The sequence below is a fragment of the Cervus canadensis genome, chromosome 23 (genome assembly GCF_019320065.1).
Source record: "Cervus canadensis isolate Bull #8, Minnesota chromosome 23, ASM1932006v1, whole genome shotgun sequence".
Lineage (NCBI taxonomy): Eukaryota > Metazoa > Chordata > Mammalia > Artiodactyla > Cervidae > Cervus > Cervus canadensis.
The window spans coordinates 54,338,967-54,354,493 of NC_057408.1; the positions used below are offsets into that span (position 1 = coordinate 54,338,967).

The window sequence follows — 15,527 nt, forward strand, 5'->3', positions numbered from 1 at the left end:
CTCCTCTCCTCAAAGGCATTCTAGCAGGGCTGTATCCCACAACTGTAGGCACATATGTTACACAGCATTTAAGTCTCTATTTTTGTGGCCATTGAACTGCTCTCATATGACTTTGGAGTTCTCCTACTTTTCTGAGAAAGGCATAGGAGGGTAGCGGCCCTGTAATTTCATCTTACGTTTGCTGTATAGAAAGTGAGGATAGAATAAACTAGGGCTTCTTATTCATTAAGTAGCCATTTGAGCCTACTTTGTACCAGATGCTGTACTAAGTCTGCTAGCAGGCTTCTGAGAACCCAACCAGAAATGACCAATCCAGAATGCCAGTGTTGTGAGTCAAGACTTCCTCTTTGGAGACCATGCCAGGATTCTGGCCTAGAGATGCCAAGGCAGTGGGCTGTCTGTGAGTTTTCTGAACTGGATGATAATAATAACTAGGGACTTCACTGAATAACGTTTCAGCTAATAAACATCAATTTCTTGCTATCTGCCTATGCCTGCTCAGTTTCAAAGAACTGTTCTGCTACATTCATAACCCTTTCTGCAGAAATATTTATGGTTTTTGGAGTATATTGAAATGTCTTTGCTATCTGACTAACAATGGTGGCTGGAGTTTATTGAATTCCCTTGGAAGCTCAAATAGGTACTGCCAACAAAGAGGAAGGTGAAATAACACTGTCTTGAAATCCATGCATAATAAAAGGAGCATATGTTTATTGAACATGATGTGTGCAGTGATTCTGCACGATATCCTCTCTAAATCCTGGCCAACAACCCTGTGTGTTGTATATTGTCATCTCATTTTACAGATAGGAAAAATCAGATACCAAAGAGATTAAATAAAGGCTCCTAGTCCTATGGCACTAAATGGAAAAAAATAGGGTTTACTGGCTTGTCTGCCTTGCTTCAAACCTTGTAATTCAAACCTACATTTCACATCTTGTAATTAAGATTACAGTTTCAGTGATTCTTCTCCAGACCCATGTGGCTCACTTCAGGTCATGTAAGTCATAACGGACGATGTAGTCTGAGACCTATTTGAGGACAGACTCATAAATATGAATTTGAACCTTCCTGTTCTCATCACAGGTCCATTTGTTTGTTAACTTCAGGAAATAAGACCCCACCCCCATATTTCCATGCTTCCTGAAGGTAAGTATGCAGCCTAAGCCAGTCTGATGCAATATTCTGAAACTCCGTATTCTGAGAAGAAGGAAGAAAGGATGGAAGAAAGTTTAAAATCGGTTCGTTTTACAAGAAGCACCGATTGAGGCAAGTCTGTATTCTGGCAAGATTGTGTTCTCATTCCTGCCCCAAGTCTTGTTCTTTAGTTTGACCGTCATAATCCTGTGATGTTCCCACAACCGTTCTAAAACATTCTTCCTTGTTTCAGAATCAAATATTTTTGTGGTTTGCAACCAGAGAACTCTTGTAATAAATATTCCCTCCCTGTTTGTAGCCCCGCAGGCCACAGCTGTCCCCAAGCGTCTCACTGTTGTGCTTTTCTGTCACCAGCTCAGTGACAGCCTAGTGTCCTTACTCCATCACTTTCCAGATCGGGTGGTCTGCACTGCCCAGGGTGCCTGCTAATGAGCTAGGTAAAGTGGAAGTGAAAGTCGCTCAGTCGTGTCTGACTCTTTGCGACCCCAGGGATTACACAGCCCATGGAATTCTCCAGGCCAGAATACTGGAGTGGGTAGCCTTTTCCTTCTCCAGAGGATCTTTCCAGCCCAGGGATTGAACCCAGGTCTTCTGCACTGCAGGTGAATTCTTTACCAGCTGAGCCATAAGGGAAGCCCATGAGTCAGGTAACTTACCTGTAAGGATGAGCTAATGGCAGATGAAGTCTTTTCCTCAGCTTCCCCTCTGAGGCACTTATACAGTTTATTAAGCTAAACTTCTCAACAGCTGTTTAAAATGCTTCTTGGACTTAGGATTCTGTTTGGAGCTTAGCATCTGGACAGTCATAATTGGCTTCCTTCTTTCCCAGACCACAGTGTATACTCTTCTCTGCTGCTGCTGCTGCTAAGTCACTTCAGTCGTGTCCGACTCTGCGCGACCCCACAGACGGCAGCCCACCAGGCTCCCCCATCCCTGGGATTCTCCAGGCAAGGACACTGGAGTGGGTTGCCATTTCCTTCTCCAATGCATGAAAGTGAAAAGTGAAAGTGAGGTTGCTCAGTCGTGTGCGACTCTTCACGGCCCCATGGACGGCAGCTGACCAGGCTTCTCCATCCATGGGATTCTCCAGGCAAGAGTACTGGAGTGGGGTGCCATTGCCTTCTCCAATAGGAGGCCAAAAATCACAGGAGATGTAGCCCAGGAGAGCTGAGAGAAGAACACACTATGGAGAACCCAGGAAGGACCATCTACAAGCACAAGTATTACTACATCCTGGTTCTGCCCTGTCAGGAGCCTGCCATGGATTTCCCGTCTGAGCTCCTCACTGGGCATTCAGATCCCCCCAGGGCCTGGCCACTGTGTTCAGCCTCGTCTCTAGCGTTCTCTCTACTCTTTATTCTCCAGCAAAGCTAAACTAAAGCAGGCTTCCCTGATGGCTCAGACGGTAAAGAATCTGCTTGAAACTGAGGAGATCCAGATTCGATCCCTGGGTTGGGAAGATCCCCTGGAGAAGGGCATGGCAACCCATTCCAGTATTCTTGCCTGGTGAATCCCATGGACAGAGGAGCCTGGTGGACTACAGTCAGTGGGGTCGAAAAGAGTTGGACAGGACTGAGTGGCTAGCGCTTTTCCCTGAATGTGCCAACTTGTTTCTTTTCTCTGTGCTTTTTTTTCAGTCTAATCTCTCTCTCTGGAATTGTCCTTCTTCCCATCCCCTGCAACTCCAGTCACCTACTCCTGAGCTGACCAGTTATTTATCTTTTAAGACCCATCTCTAGCATCACCTCCCTCCTCTGGGTTCTGTGAAGACCTGCTTCTCCAAGCCCCACTCTACCCCCTGCAGGGACTGTGCTTTCAAATTCTTCATCATTTTTATATTCTTAGTGCTTAGCATTGTAGGTACCAATGAGGTTATAGGTTCTTATGATGGATGGATGAATAAATAAATATAGCCTTTGTATAATTGCAAAACATGGTGCTGTAGAAAATATTTCATAGTGCAAATCTTTTTAGACCAAAGTTTCATGTCTGTTCGCTTCTCCCACCCTGCCTGGCTCTATTAGTAGTGATTCATTTCCAATCAATAATGATTTAGTTTATTTGTAGAAGTCACTTAAGCCACCCAGTTAAGTCATTCCCAGTGGCTCAGTTATGTCCATCCCATAAATAACACCAGTCTCGGCCTGGCTGACAGGCTCTCATAATGACACAGTCTGCTTCATGTGATCACAAAACTGATCAGAGAATACAGAACAGTTGCTGAAGGAAAATAGATCCTGATGTCTTTTTAAAAACAGATGCTTAAGAAAACAATAGGAAATTCAGAGTAGTCTAAAAATTGTGTGTCCTCTTGAGAGCATTCAGAAAATAAATCTGTATAATTAGTGCCAATAAGTTTTTAAAAATATTTCAGGGTAGAAATTCAAGATTTATCATCTGACTTAGTGACAAAGGATTAGTCATTACTTTTAAATACTTCTAAAATACTTGTTTCATTAAAGTATTTCCTCTTCACATAAATAAAATTTTGCATTCAGTTCAGTTCAGTTCAGTCGCTCAGTCATGTCCAACTCTTTGCGATCCCATGGACTGCAGCATGCCAGGCTTCCCTGTCCATCACCAACCCTCAGAGCTTGCTCAAACTCATGTCCATGGAGTCGGTGACGCCATCCAATGATCTCATCCCTCTGTCGTTCCCTTCTCCTTCTGCCTTCAATCTTTCCCAGCATCAGGGTCTTTTCCAGTGAGTCAGTTCTTCGGATCAGGTGGCCAGAGTACTGGAGTTTCAGCTTCAGCATCAGGCCTTCCAATGGATATTCAGGACTGATTTCCATTATTTTGCACTAATTCCCCCTACTTTTATCCAGTTTTTCTAGAGGATTTTGAGGAAGTGGTGAATGTGTGTGTGAGGTCGAGTTCTGACAGGATTGGCATGTTTCTCTAGGTAGGTAAGAACTGTGCCTTCATTTCCGGCAGTACAGCTCTGCTGGCTCTGAAACCTCAGACCCTCTTGCTGGGAGCCCGGCAGTCAGCATTGCAGGGACTCCGGCAGCCACAGCTGTCTTCCTGTTCTGGTGCTAAATGACCATCCCAGCAGCAGTTTTGCCAGATAAGCAGCCACAAGAGACACTTTCCTTTTGTCCATGACGAACTCCTGCATAAAGGCCCTGTGTCATTGACCTTCCTGGTGAGGTCGGCTCTGTAGGACTACATACGTGCTTCATCATCTTACTGCCCTGTCACTTACGCTCGGCACCCAGAGTTTGTGAGGGTTTTCCAGATAAGCTTCATTAATGTGAACTAAATCTGACTCATCCCTCGGAATAGATTATGAAATACCTTTGGAATTCTGAAGAGAAGGCTGTTTAGTCTTGAAGGTAGAACACAAATGATGCTTCTAGAAAGGCTGAGTTGGAGGACAGGTGACAGGGGGTGGGGCAGGAGACAGAAGGGACCCCACATCTGCTGAGCATCTGTGACAAGCTCAGAACCAGGCAGAACTGGTATTTGGCAGATGCTGTTTCATGTATCTGACTGTCTGTTAACTCTTGGAGGAGATTCCCCGCTTTTCAAATTAAGAAATTAAAACCGGGAAGAATTAACACGGAGAGTGAGTAGCAAATCCATAATCCAAACTCAGACTCAACTCTGTCTGACCCTCTTTGGTCGACCAGTCTTCCCCCTCTGTTTATGTGAAAGTGCAGACTCTTTGTGCACCTGTAGATCACGTATGTCACTACCCTCTAACGCCTCATACATGTGATTCCACTGACAGATTTACAAGGCAGCACGAAACAGTGAATTCTAAGAGCAGTTAGTAAACTATATATTGTATACATGTGCATGCGTGCATGCATGCTCAGTCGTGTCTGACTCCACCACCCTATGAACTGTAACCCTCCAGGCTCCTCTGTCCTTGGGATTTCCCAGGCAAGAATACTGGAGTGGGTTGTGCAGCAAACAAGCATTTTCCCTCTACTGTGGTCCCTAGTCTAAGTAAGCTGGAAATGCTATTTCTGTGTGCTTAATGGCCACTGTCTACCATAAGGGCAATATATCAACCCAGTTCCCAGATGAGAATCTTTCCCAGGGTCCCTGGTCACTCCAAGGGCAAATCAACAGTCACATTCTTGTGCGGTCATCCCTGGCCCAGTGGTTCCAGCAAGTCAAAGATGTGACTGCTCGGTCCACAGTCCAGACTCCACTAGTTCCACAGTCCCATATCTGTCATTCCGAAATCCAAAAAGCTCTCAGGTCTGGAAGCTTTTCCATAACTCATTTTGAGTGTAAAACCCTGTTCAGACCTGGACTTACCTGGCGCAGAGCACCTGATCTGATGGGAGTTTATTTATCGTGTGTACTTCTTGCTCATGTGGGAGTCCTTGCACCCGACTGTGGACGTGCTGCTGCTTATGCTCACTGGGCACCGCCCAGATCTTGTGGGGTTACTTATCAGGCAGGATCTGGGGTACTCAGCCCCGGCAGATGAGCAGAGTTTGATAAAGGACTGTCTGGAACAGTGTATGGGTGGGTGAAGGGCCAGCACAGAAGCATGAGGGCAGGAGGGAGGGATTCTGTGATGAAGCAGGCTCTGGTACCGCCCTAGGTATGAAGAGCCAGACAGAGGCAGAGTTCAGGAATCCAGGGAGAGAACAGGGGAGGTCACAGTCAAGAGTTCTGGCCGGCAGCAGAACCGCAGAGACGAGCCTGGGAAATACACACTCACCCTGGTTTTCCCCTCTCCCTTGACTCAATGGACATGGGTGTGGGTAGACTCCAGCAGTTGGTGATGGACAGGGAGGCCTGGAGTGCTCTGGTTCATGGGGTCGAAAAGAGTTGGACACGACTGAGCGACTGAACTGAACTGAACTCAAGATCTTCTGCTGGTGCCTCTCTGATTGCACCCTACCTGATGCCAAAGGCAAGAGAGCTCATTGAGGCAGACCAGAAAGTAAGCCGTCGGCACCAGCAGGGGTGTGAGGGTGGCGAGTGGGTCTGAAGTGCAAAAGGTGAGTATCTTGTGCAGCGTATCCTGTAATGGGGTTTCCCTGGTGGCGCAGCGGTAAAGAACCTGCCTGCCAATGCAGGAGACGCAGGAGATGAGGGTTCGCTCCCTGTGTGTCGGGAAGATCCCCTGAAGAAGAGCATGGCAACCCACTCCAGTCTTCCCGCCTGGAGAATCCCATGGACAGAGGAGCCTGGTGGGCTACAGTCCATGGGGTCACAAAGAAGTGGACACGACTGATGACTGTGCATGCACACACGTATCCTATAATATCTAACACATGTGCCCCACCAGCTTTATGAAACCCCAAAACTCAAAAATGCTTATAGAGTCATCATTTATTAAGTCAACAGCACATACCCACATTCAAAAAATATTAATACATATAGGTGAAACTGTTTTTTTCCCCCAGTTTTCAGTGCCTGTTCTTCAGGTGAGAATACTGGAGTAGGTAGCCGTTCCCTTCTCCAGGGGATCTTCCTGACCCAAGGATCAAACCCAGGTCTCCTGCATTTCAGGCAGATTTTTTACTATCTGAGCTACAAGGGAAGTCCCATAGAGACTTATGAACCACTTATAATAATCCCTTGGCTACCCTGAAAATTGGAACTCTTGCACTCAAGAGTGCTATCTCATTCACTGATTCATCAATTTCTGTGTTCACTTAGCAGTTTTCGTCACTGAGTCAGAAACTCTGCAAAACATGGGCTCTGGGATGTAGCAACAAAAATGTGACACTGGCATTTCTAACAGCTTACAACTTAGGGAAAACAACTTAGGAGAAGACACCGATTTGCTGTGGAATAGTAGTACCACCCTGGGCTAGCAAAGTTTCATCTCAAACCTACCTCGTTGCTGTGGGCTCCCCTCTGAGACGATCTCACGGCCAGGTCTGGGCTCAGTGGGGAGCACCCCTCTGCCCTGGTGGCTCCGTGTGATGAGGGTCCAGAACCGGGCATGTGCTTAGCGCACACACGATTCTGGCTGACTGCTTTCAGTGCATGGCAAGATGGGGCAGTTCCCACCACAGGAGCAGGAGCAGCGTCCTCAGGAGGGCAGGAGGAGGGGTTCCTTTGAATTTGGAACACCTGAGAAGACTTCTTGGGGGTGGGTGGGTGGTTTTAAGGATTTCCAGACAGGAAAAGGACAGGGAGGAGCAAAGTCAAGGCAAGATCTTGAGAAAGGCTGGTGTAAGTGGGCTGCGAGGACTTGGGAGTGAAAAAGCAGTAGGTGACCAAAACAGGAGAATGAGAACCTGTTCTGAGGGACTTGGACTTAATTCTGCAGCAAGTGGGTTACAACTGAGGGTTTTTGAAAAGGTGGGGGGGGGGGGTCTTGTGTTTAGTGAAAATCACTCTTCCAGCACTTTGAATGTGGGGGAGGGTTGAAGGGAGGGAAGATCACTGTCACCCAGGAAAGAGATGGCGACGCAAGAACAAAGACAGCAGTGATGATCATAGAAAGAAGGGCTGGCAGACATTTTGAGAAAGAAATGACAGCTGTGATCACTGTTTGGAGGAAGGAGCCAGAGTGACCTCAGGGTGTCTAAAATATGAATATTCAAGAGAAAGCAGAGGAGGCCCCTGAAATGAGCATCGGGGAGCACTCTGCCACATCGGACTGAGTCATGGCCAAAATATTTTCAAGGACATACACTGCAGGTATTTAAAATTGTGAGTTTGTTGTTCAGGAACAAGCAGAAAATGCCAAGGAGAAATTCCATGCCTGGGAAAGTTTGCGCTACTCTGATTCCTTAGGGTCATTCCAAAAATCAGAAAGCTGTAAAAGTCACACATTTTTAAAAAAGTTTAGTGTCAAAAATTATTTGGTGACAAACCTGACCTTGATAAATATAGGACTATTGGTAGACCTTATTTATTCCTCTTTGGGTCATTTATTTGCTGAAGAAATAATATATTTGAATGTACTGGTGCTGTCCCAAACTGCACTAGACAGGTTTCTAAATAAAATGGATTTACTTTGTTGTTTTAAACATTAAGTCATGTTCCACTCTTTGGACCCCATGGACTGTAGCCGGGCAGGCTCCTCTGTCTGAGATTCTCCAGGCAAGAATACTGGAGTGGGTTTCCATTTCCTCCTCCAGGGAATCTTCCAAACCCAGGAATTGAATCCGTGTTTCCTGCTTTACCTCTGAGCCACACAGGGAAGCCCCACTACCTACCTTACAGGATTGTTCAAAGAGCCAATGTATAGGATCAGTAAATGTTAGTCACTATTATCCTACCTTTTAATCAACCAAACATTTTCTAAAAAGCCATTTTGGATGATCGTTTGTTTTTGTCTTCCCAGTTTCTGAAAGGGCAGTGAAAACAAATGTCTCCCTTCTCGGTTAAAGTGAAGGAAGCAGCAGAGAGAGAACCAGCATGTACAGAGGGCAAGATTACCCTCTGGTCCATGGATACAGAAACAGACGCTGAGAGGTTAAGTCTTAGCAGGACCCAGGTCACCCCTAAGTAAGGGGTAACCTAGGTTCCCAGGGGAGAATAAGAGCCAGCAAGTCAAGCGCCTGGACAGGGTGGGCCTTTCTGTAGGGTGAGAGGTTTTGCTTCTCTTTTTAATCGGTTAGAAAGAGTGTTCTTTAAAGATGCTTTTCAGACCCCAAATTTCCGAATATGCCACCTTTACCCGCCTCCCTGCCGGGTCCCTGGACCCCTCTTCAATAACCACCTCTGGGAAGAACATGCTCTCTTCGCCTAAGGATAGTGTAGTGAAATCGCTCAGTCCTGTCCGACTCCTTGCGACCCCCTGGACTGTAGCCCACCAGGCTCCTCCGTCCATGGGATTCTCCAGGCAAGAATACTGGAGTGGGTTGCCCTTTCCTTCTTGCCTAAGGATCAAGTCTAGTTTTCTGACAGGCCGAAGGCAGTATCTGAATTTGATGGGGATGGGGAGGAGGGCAGGGACGCGGGGCGAGGCAGAGTTTGGTGGCTGTGGCACCCAGGGTGAGGGAGGTGCTCAGCTTGTCGCAGGAGGGCGGTACCTGCCCCAGAGGCAATCAAGTCCACTGTAACCGGACTAAGTAAACAGCAACGTAATCCGCTTCTTCAATGTTTGATGTGGATGCTTTAAATGAGAGAGTCCCATCTTCTCCCTCTCCTTCCCACGCTGGAGGCGGCCCCTCGGCCGCTCAGCGCGGGCTCCCAGGCGCGGTTTTTTCTCGGCTCCAAGCTGACGAGCAGGAAACTCTCCCGGCCGCGGGATAAGCCTCCCGCTGGAAGGGGTGGGGGCGGGGGCGAGAAAGGGAAAAAGGGAAAGAAACAAAAGCCAGAAAAACTTGACCCGAGCGGCCAGCGCGAGCCTCCGAGGATCGCTGCGGGCTTCCTGCTTCCCAGAAGCGGGGATCCCACACCCCAGCCACCCCCACGCCACCCCCGGGCCCCCGCCTCGCCCTCCCCGCCCCAGCCCCCGGGGCTGGTGGGCGTGGACTCGAATCCATGCTAATGGGCCGCGCGGCGGGCGGGGCGGCGAGCCCGCGCCCCTGACAGCCCGGCCGCGGGAGGAGCCCCGGCCCCGGGAGCCCGACGGCCGCGCCTCCCCGCCCCGCCGGGGACCGGGCCGGTGCGCTGGCCCATGCTGGTCCCCGCCTTTGTTCTCCGGCCGGAGCGGAGCCATGCGCGGCTGACGATGGAAGTGGAGGACTCGGGCGGCGTGGTGCTCACCGCCTACCACTCGTACGCGCGCCCCCCGCCGCCCAGCCCCGAGCCGCGCTGCGCACCCCGGGCGACCGCCAGCCTCCCCGGCAGCAGGTACCCACATCGCCCACCCGGCATGGGTCTACTGGGCTGGGGGGCGGGGGGGGGGGTGGTTTCACAAACAGCTGGGTTTTCCGCCAGAGCAGAGGACTACCATCGTCCGATTGTGGTTTCAAGTTTTGGTGGACGCGATGAGTGAGCCTGTGGTTCTTTGTATTGTCCTCTGAAGACGTTGGCCAGGAGAGGTTAGCAGAGTTATGTTCAGATACAACTTGCTGGTAATAGGCATATGCCTCATTTCTGCCAGATTCACCTATTGAACTATTGGAGAATTTTTTTTAAAAGTGAAGCAGCAGCAGAAAATAGAAAAGTAAAATGTATTATCTTAAACCTGCAAACACTATGGAGAACTTTTTAGTAACATTTCACATTAGCTAAAACACAGATGGAGAGATTCTCCAAAAAGGAAATCTCGGTAGACCTTTAAAAACGATTTTACTTGTAGATTAAAAAAAAAAAAAAAAAACCCTTTTGAATGTATACATACATTGGTATCCCTGTTGTTTTATTGCTAATGTTGACTGTTTATAAATGCAGTTCTAATTTTCCTTTGGGTCAAAAGAGGTCTGAAAGCTTTTCACTATATGCATTTTAGATTTCATAAATCAGGGATCTAGCTTAATTACTTTATTGGTGTTCATCTGTTTGACGCAAGATCAAGGCTGGCAAGACTTCTGTTAAGTAAACCAATGTGAGACCCTTAGAAAGTTACTTTGGATGGTCAGATATGTTACACTAGTAAGTGAGATGGTTTGATGTCTCTGACACATGTTTAGGGGAAATAGTATTTGTTTAAATGTGACTATCTGCCGTGCATCCATTGAGCAATGGTTTTCTTTACCAGTGGGGAGTTTGAGTGGTGTGCTTTTCTGCATGTTTATTTTCAGTAATTTTTTTCTCTTGGTTTTATCTTTAGTTGTGATAAGGATTACTTGTTTCCTAATTTAATGGACTTGCAAGGCTTTCAGCAGATTGTGACTTTATTTCAAGAAGTATCCTCTTGGATAGCATCCATGAGAAGAACAACTTGCATTGGCATGAGACCTGGGCTGGGCTTGGCTAACAAAGAAAATATCATTTCTTCCAAAGAGAGCAGACTGAGTGAAATCTAATTTTTATATAAAGACAATGAGAAAATAACATTTTTTTCTTCCAGCTTTAAGAACCGTGCACATTATTTTAAAGGCTAATTGAAGGTACAAACTAGTGTTTGTCTTTCGGGTATTTTCTTTTCTAAGCATGATGGTCGACTCTAATCGCTCAGATTATGAGTAACTAAATAGACATACTGGCGAGAGGTGGGGGTCCGGTTTGCGCATTGCTAGCTGGTCCTGGTGTGGCCGCCCCCGTCTGTAGCCCTCTGCAGCTGTTTAAGAGTGGAGCCAGATCATGCCCTTTGGGCTATCCGAAATTATATCCCTTTCCAAAGCAGACTGGAGACGTTCCATCTGCTCAGCATGCGGTCTTCTGGGATAATAATACATGAGAGCAGGAGTTGCCTATCCCAGCTGGTGCTTTACCCTACAGTTGCCAATTAGACTTACGTTGCCCCAACTTTGCATCTTTGGTGACTGCCCTGCACCCCCTGTGGGGGAACCTTTGTGCCCCTCACCCTCTGATGCAAGAGGTAGATGACCCTGCCCCCTGCAACCAAATTGTGAGAGAATAGCTCAGTTCCTCAGTTCTCAGTAACAGCAATCCAAAGAAGGTCCCTGTTCTTACAGGGAGCCCGAGGACACCATCAATCATGCGTCTGATAACAGAAATAATCAGGCCTGAATTATTAACCTTTGACTCACTAACTACTGATCAATACTCCCTTTCAAGCCAAGGAGCAAGAATGTATTGTTCCATTTGTGAAGAGAGCACTCTCTCTTTCAAGAGTACCCTCTCCTTGAAATTGCTTACATATGTGTAGCATATTTGTGCAGTAGTGACCAGGGTGGCGTTAGGAAGCATGGGCTATTGTATCTGACTTCCTGAGTATCAGCATTCTTTAGCTCTGGGTAGCGTAGTTTATTTCAGAGCAAGTCATCTGCTTCTTCTCCAAGCCTATCCTTCATCTAACTTTATGTGCTTTTGATTTTTTTTTTCTTTTGGCCTATTTTTTTTCCCCACTAGAATATAGTTTTTCTCCCTTTCTCTTTCTCTCTCGCTCTCTCTTCTATTCTCTTTTCTTCACTATTGTATCCTGAGTGCCCAGATCAGCGTCCAGCCACTGTAGGAGCTCAGTAAGTTATTGAATTTCTACCAAATGGCCAAGGTAAAGGAAGCATTTTTAACAGCATGAGTCAACCTATTTGCACCTACTATGTGCCAGAAATACAGTAGGCATTAGTGATACAACGATGAATGAAATGAAAGAGCCTGCCTTGAGAATGATGGACAGGAAGGCCTGATGTGCTACGGTTCATGGGGTCACAAAGAGTCAGACACGACTGAGAGACTGAACTGAACTGAACTGAGAATGTAGCCCTGTACCTTTCAGACCAGTAGGATTTTTAGAAAAAAGCTGCAAATAAGTGGCAACATTTCAAAATCAAGAGGCTTCAGATATGAACTTCAGTTTCCCGTTAAAAAAAACCCAAAGGATCCAACAACTCAGGCCTCCACAGGCTGAAGCTGAGTTGGGGCTTCTCCATTCACGCCTCTCCCTGTTACTCTTCAACACTGAAGGTGGGTGTCCACTATAATTTCTTTTGGGGCCTGCCCATTTTATTAAAGTATCCAGTATAAAGTACACTTGCCAGTTACTCAGGCTTGGGGTCAGACTGCCAGGCTCTGTTCATCACTTACACCATTTCCCACCATGTGACCTTGGGGAGCCTGCTTCAGCTACTTAGACTCGTGTCTGACACCAAGGAAGCAACTGATTGATAATTGTTAGCTGTTTTATTACTGTTACCACTTTTAATCACAGTTGTTGATGTCAAGAAGAGTAAAATGTTTTTGATACCTATCTCCCATACTTACTCATGCAGGAGAGACTCAAGTACTAAGCATTTGTTGGGAGAGAAAAAGCAATTCCTTATTTCACAAACATCTATATTTACGTTCTGTTGTAAGGACAAAAGAGAATGAAGGATTATGAATTCTCAGTCCTGTTAAAACAGATGGTTGGAATTGTCCTTAGAATCATGTGATTTTTAGGAAGCTCAGTTCCTAGACCTTTATTCAGAATTGAGAGTGAAATGTATGTTCAAAATGATTTGACTTAGAAAATGAAAAGTAGCTGAAGATAAAGGTAGATATTTTGTTTTTCAAAGATTTCCTAAATTACATGCAAGTAACATATACAACATTTTTTGGTGAAAGTACAGTTTAAATGACCATGAGTATTTCTGATGTTTTTCCAAAGATACCATAAACTTCCTGAAAGAGGACAAAAATAGAGTAGGAAAAAGAGCCAGCTGTTCCTCAAAAACAAATAGAGAAGCTCCCCAAGGTTGTCCTAGGAATTCTAATTCTACAGCAATGTTAAAACTTTTGTCCAGGGCATATTGTTTCCTAGTAGCATAACTGTTCATCCTAATGGGGATGATTTGATTAAATTGGAATTAGTGATGAATAGAAAGTAAATATTTTATTTGTGGAGAAGACTAAAACTAACCACTTTTTGTGACATATTTATGGGGCCTTTCCTGGAAAGAAATTAATTAATTATAAAAAGACATTTATTTCAAGGTGCCGACTCTCATTCAGTAAGTGTTAATGTAGATCTGTGTGAGCTTACAAACATATACACAGGTACACCAAATTCTGGAGCCTAGTAGGTATAATTTTCTAGAGGATTCAGAAAGAGTAATGGAACTAGACTTCTTAGGAGAGAATAAGGTATTTAGAGATCATTCCTCATGTGATAGTTGAAACTAGCGTGGGTGTCTCTGGTTTCTTTTTACAGCGGGGTCCTTGCTGATTGTAGGTGTCTCCATGTATAGAGCTGTTGGAAAACATCTGGCACATTTCCTTTGATCATGTCATTTGGCTAAATATTTTGCCAGTTGCTCAGTCCATTTTTATCCTGCTCTGTTCTCTCTGATCATTAATCCTCAATGTATCTGAACAAATTCAGGGAACTTAGAGTGTTGTAGAATCATTTTCCTGTGGATGAAGATGCTAACTTACCCTTAACTCTTTTTTTTTTATTTTAATTTTTTTTAAATCAATTAATTTATTTTAACTGGAGGCTAATTACAATATTGTGGTGGTTTTTGCCATACATTGACATGAATCCACCACAAATGTACATGTGTCCTCTCATCGTGAACCCCCCTCCCACCTCCCTCCCCAACCCATCCCTCTAGGTTGTCCCAGAGCACTGGCTTTGAGTGCCCTGCTTCATGCATAGAACTTGCACTGGTCATCTGTTTTGCATATGGCAATATACATTACCATATGAGAATATCAGTACTATTCTCTCAAATAATCCCACCCTCACCTTCTGCCACAGAGTCCAAAAGACTGTTCTTTACATCTGTGTCTCTTTTGCTGTCTTGCATATAGGGTAGTCATTACCTTCTTTCTAAATTCCATATATATGTGTTAATATACTGTATTGGTGTTTCACTTTCTAACTTACCTCACTCTGTATAAAAGACTCCAATTTTATCCATCTCATTAGAACTGTCCCTTAATTTTGACATAACTTGAGACTTACAGAAAATTTGCAGAAGTGGTACAGAAAGTCCCCATGTAACATTCTCCAACTTCCCCTAAGATTAACAACTTGCAGAACTGTGTTCCATTATGAAAACCAAAAAATTAACTTTGCTGCAGTACTATTGGGTTTCTCAGATGACTCAGCGGTGAGGAACCCGCCTGACAGTTCAGGAGACTTGTGTTTTCTCTCTGGGTCAGGAAGATTCCCTGGAGAAGGAAATGGCAACCCACTCCAGTATTCTTGCCTGGGAAATCCCATGGACAGAGGAGCTTGGCGGGCTACAGTCCATGGAGTCAAAAAGAGTTGGACATGTCTGAGTGACTAAACAACAACAGTACTAGTAACTAAACTATAGATTTTATTCTGATTCCACAAGTATTTTCCACTAGAATTGGGATTTTTCTGTTGTAGGATTGAATCTGGGATCCTGTATTGCACTTAGTCATGACGCCCAAACCTCCTGCATAATCCACGACAGTCTGTTGTCTTTTGTGACCTTGGCCCTTTAGGAGGACCACTTGGTTGTCATAGGCAGTCCCTCAGTTTGGATTGGTCTTATGTCTTCTCTTGATTGGATAGAAATTATGCATTTTGGGTGAGAATTCCACTGAATGATGTCAGACCTTTCTCAGTACCTCATTTTGGGGGTTCATGATATCACCGTCTTGTTCATGTTAGCTCTATCACCTGGTTAAGTGTTGTCTTCCAGGTTTCCCTATGTAAATTAATCAGTATCTTGGGAGAATTTTTGATGGTGCTAACATCCTATCACTCCTCAAACTTTTGTCCTCTGATTTTCCTGTCCATATCTGGATCTTCCCAATAACATTTATTATAGTGATTTTCTAAGGATTTTCTATTTTTCTCATTCCTTCTACATTTGATTTATTTTACAAACTATAAAATCTACATTCAGTATTCTCTCTAATCTTTTTATAGGTGCCGTTTTTGCCCTTAAAAAGTCAACCAA

The 15,527-nt window shown here is 45.3% G+C and overlaps 1 protein-coding gene across 4 annotated transcripts in view; it reads left to right on the forward strand.

Moving 5' to 3' along the window:
• Positions 1 to 9,442: 9,442 nt before the first annotated feature.
• Positions 9,443 to 15,527, forward strand: part of ARHGAP28 (Rho GTPase activating protein 28) — a 136,003-nt gene continuing 129,918 nt past the window's right edge. For all 4 annotated transcript variants that reach the window (XM_043444443.1, XM_043444445.1, XM_043444444.1 and 1 more), the window contains exon 1: positions 9,443 to 9,891. In XM_043444443.1, the coding sequence (XP_043300378.1) occupies positions 9,716 to 9,891 (176 nt within the window). In that variant the 5' untranslated portion in view covers positions 9,443 to 9,715. The remainder of the gene's footprint in view (positions 9,892 to 15,527) is intronic.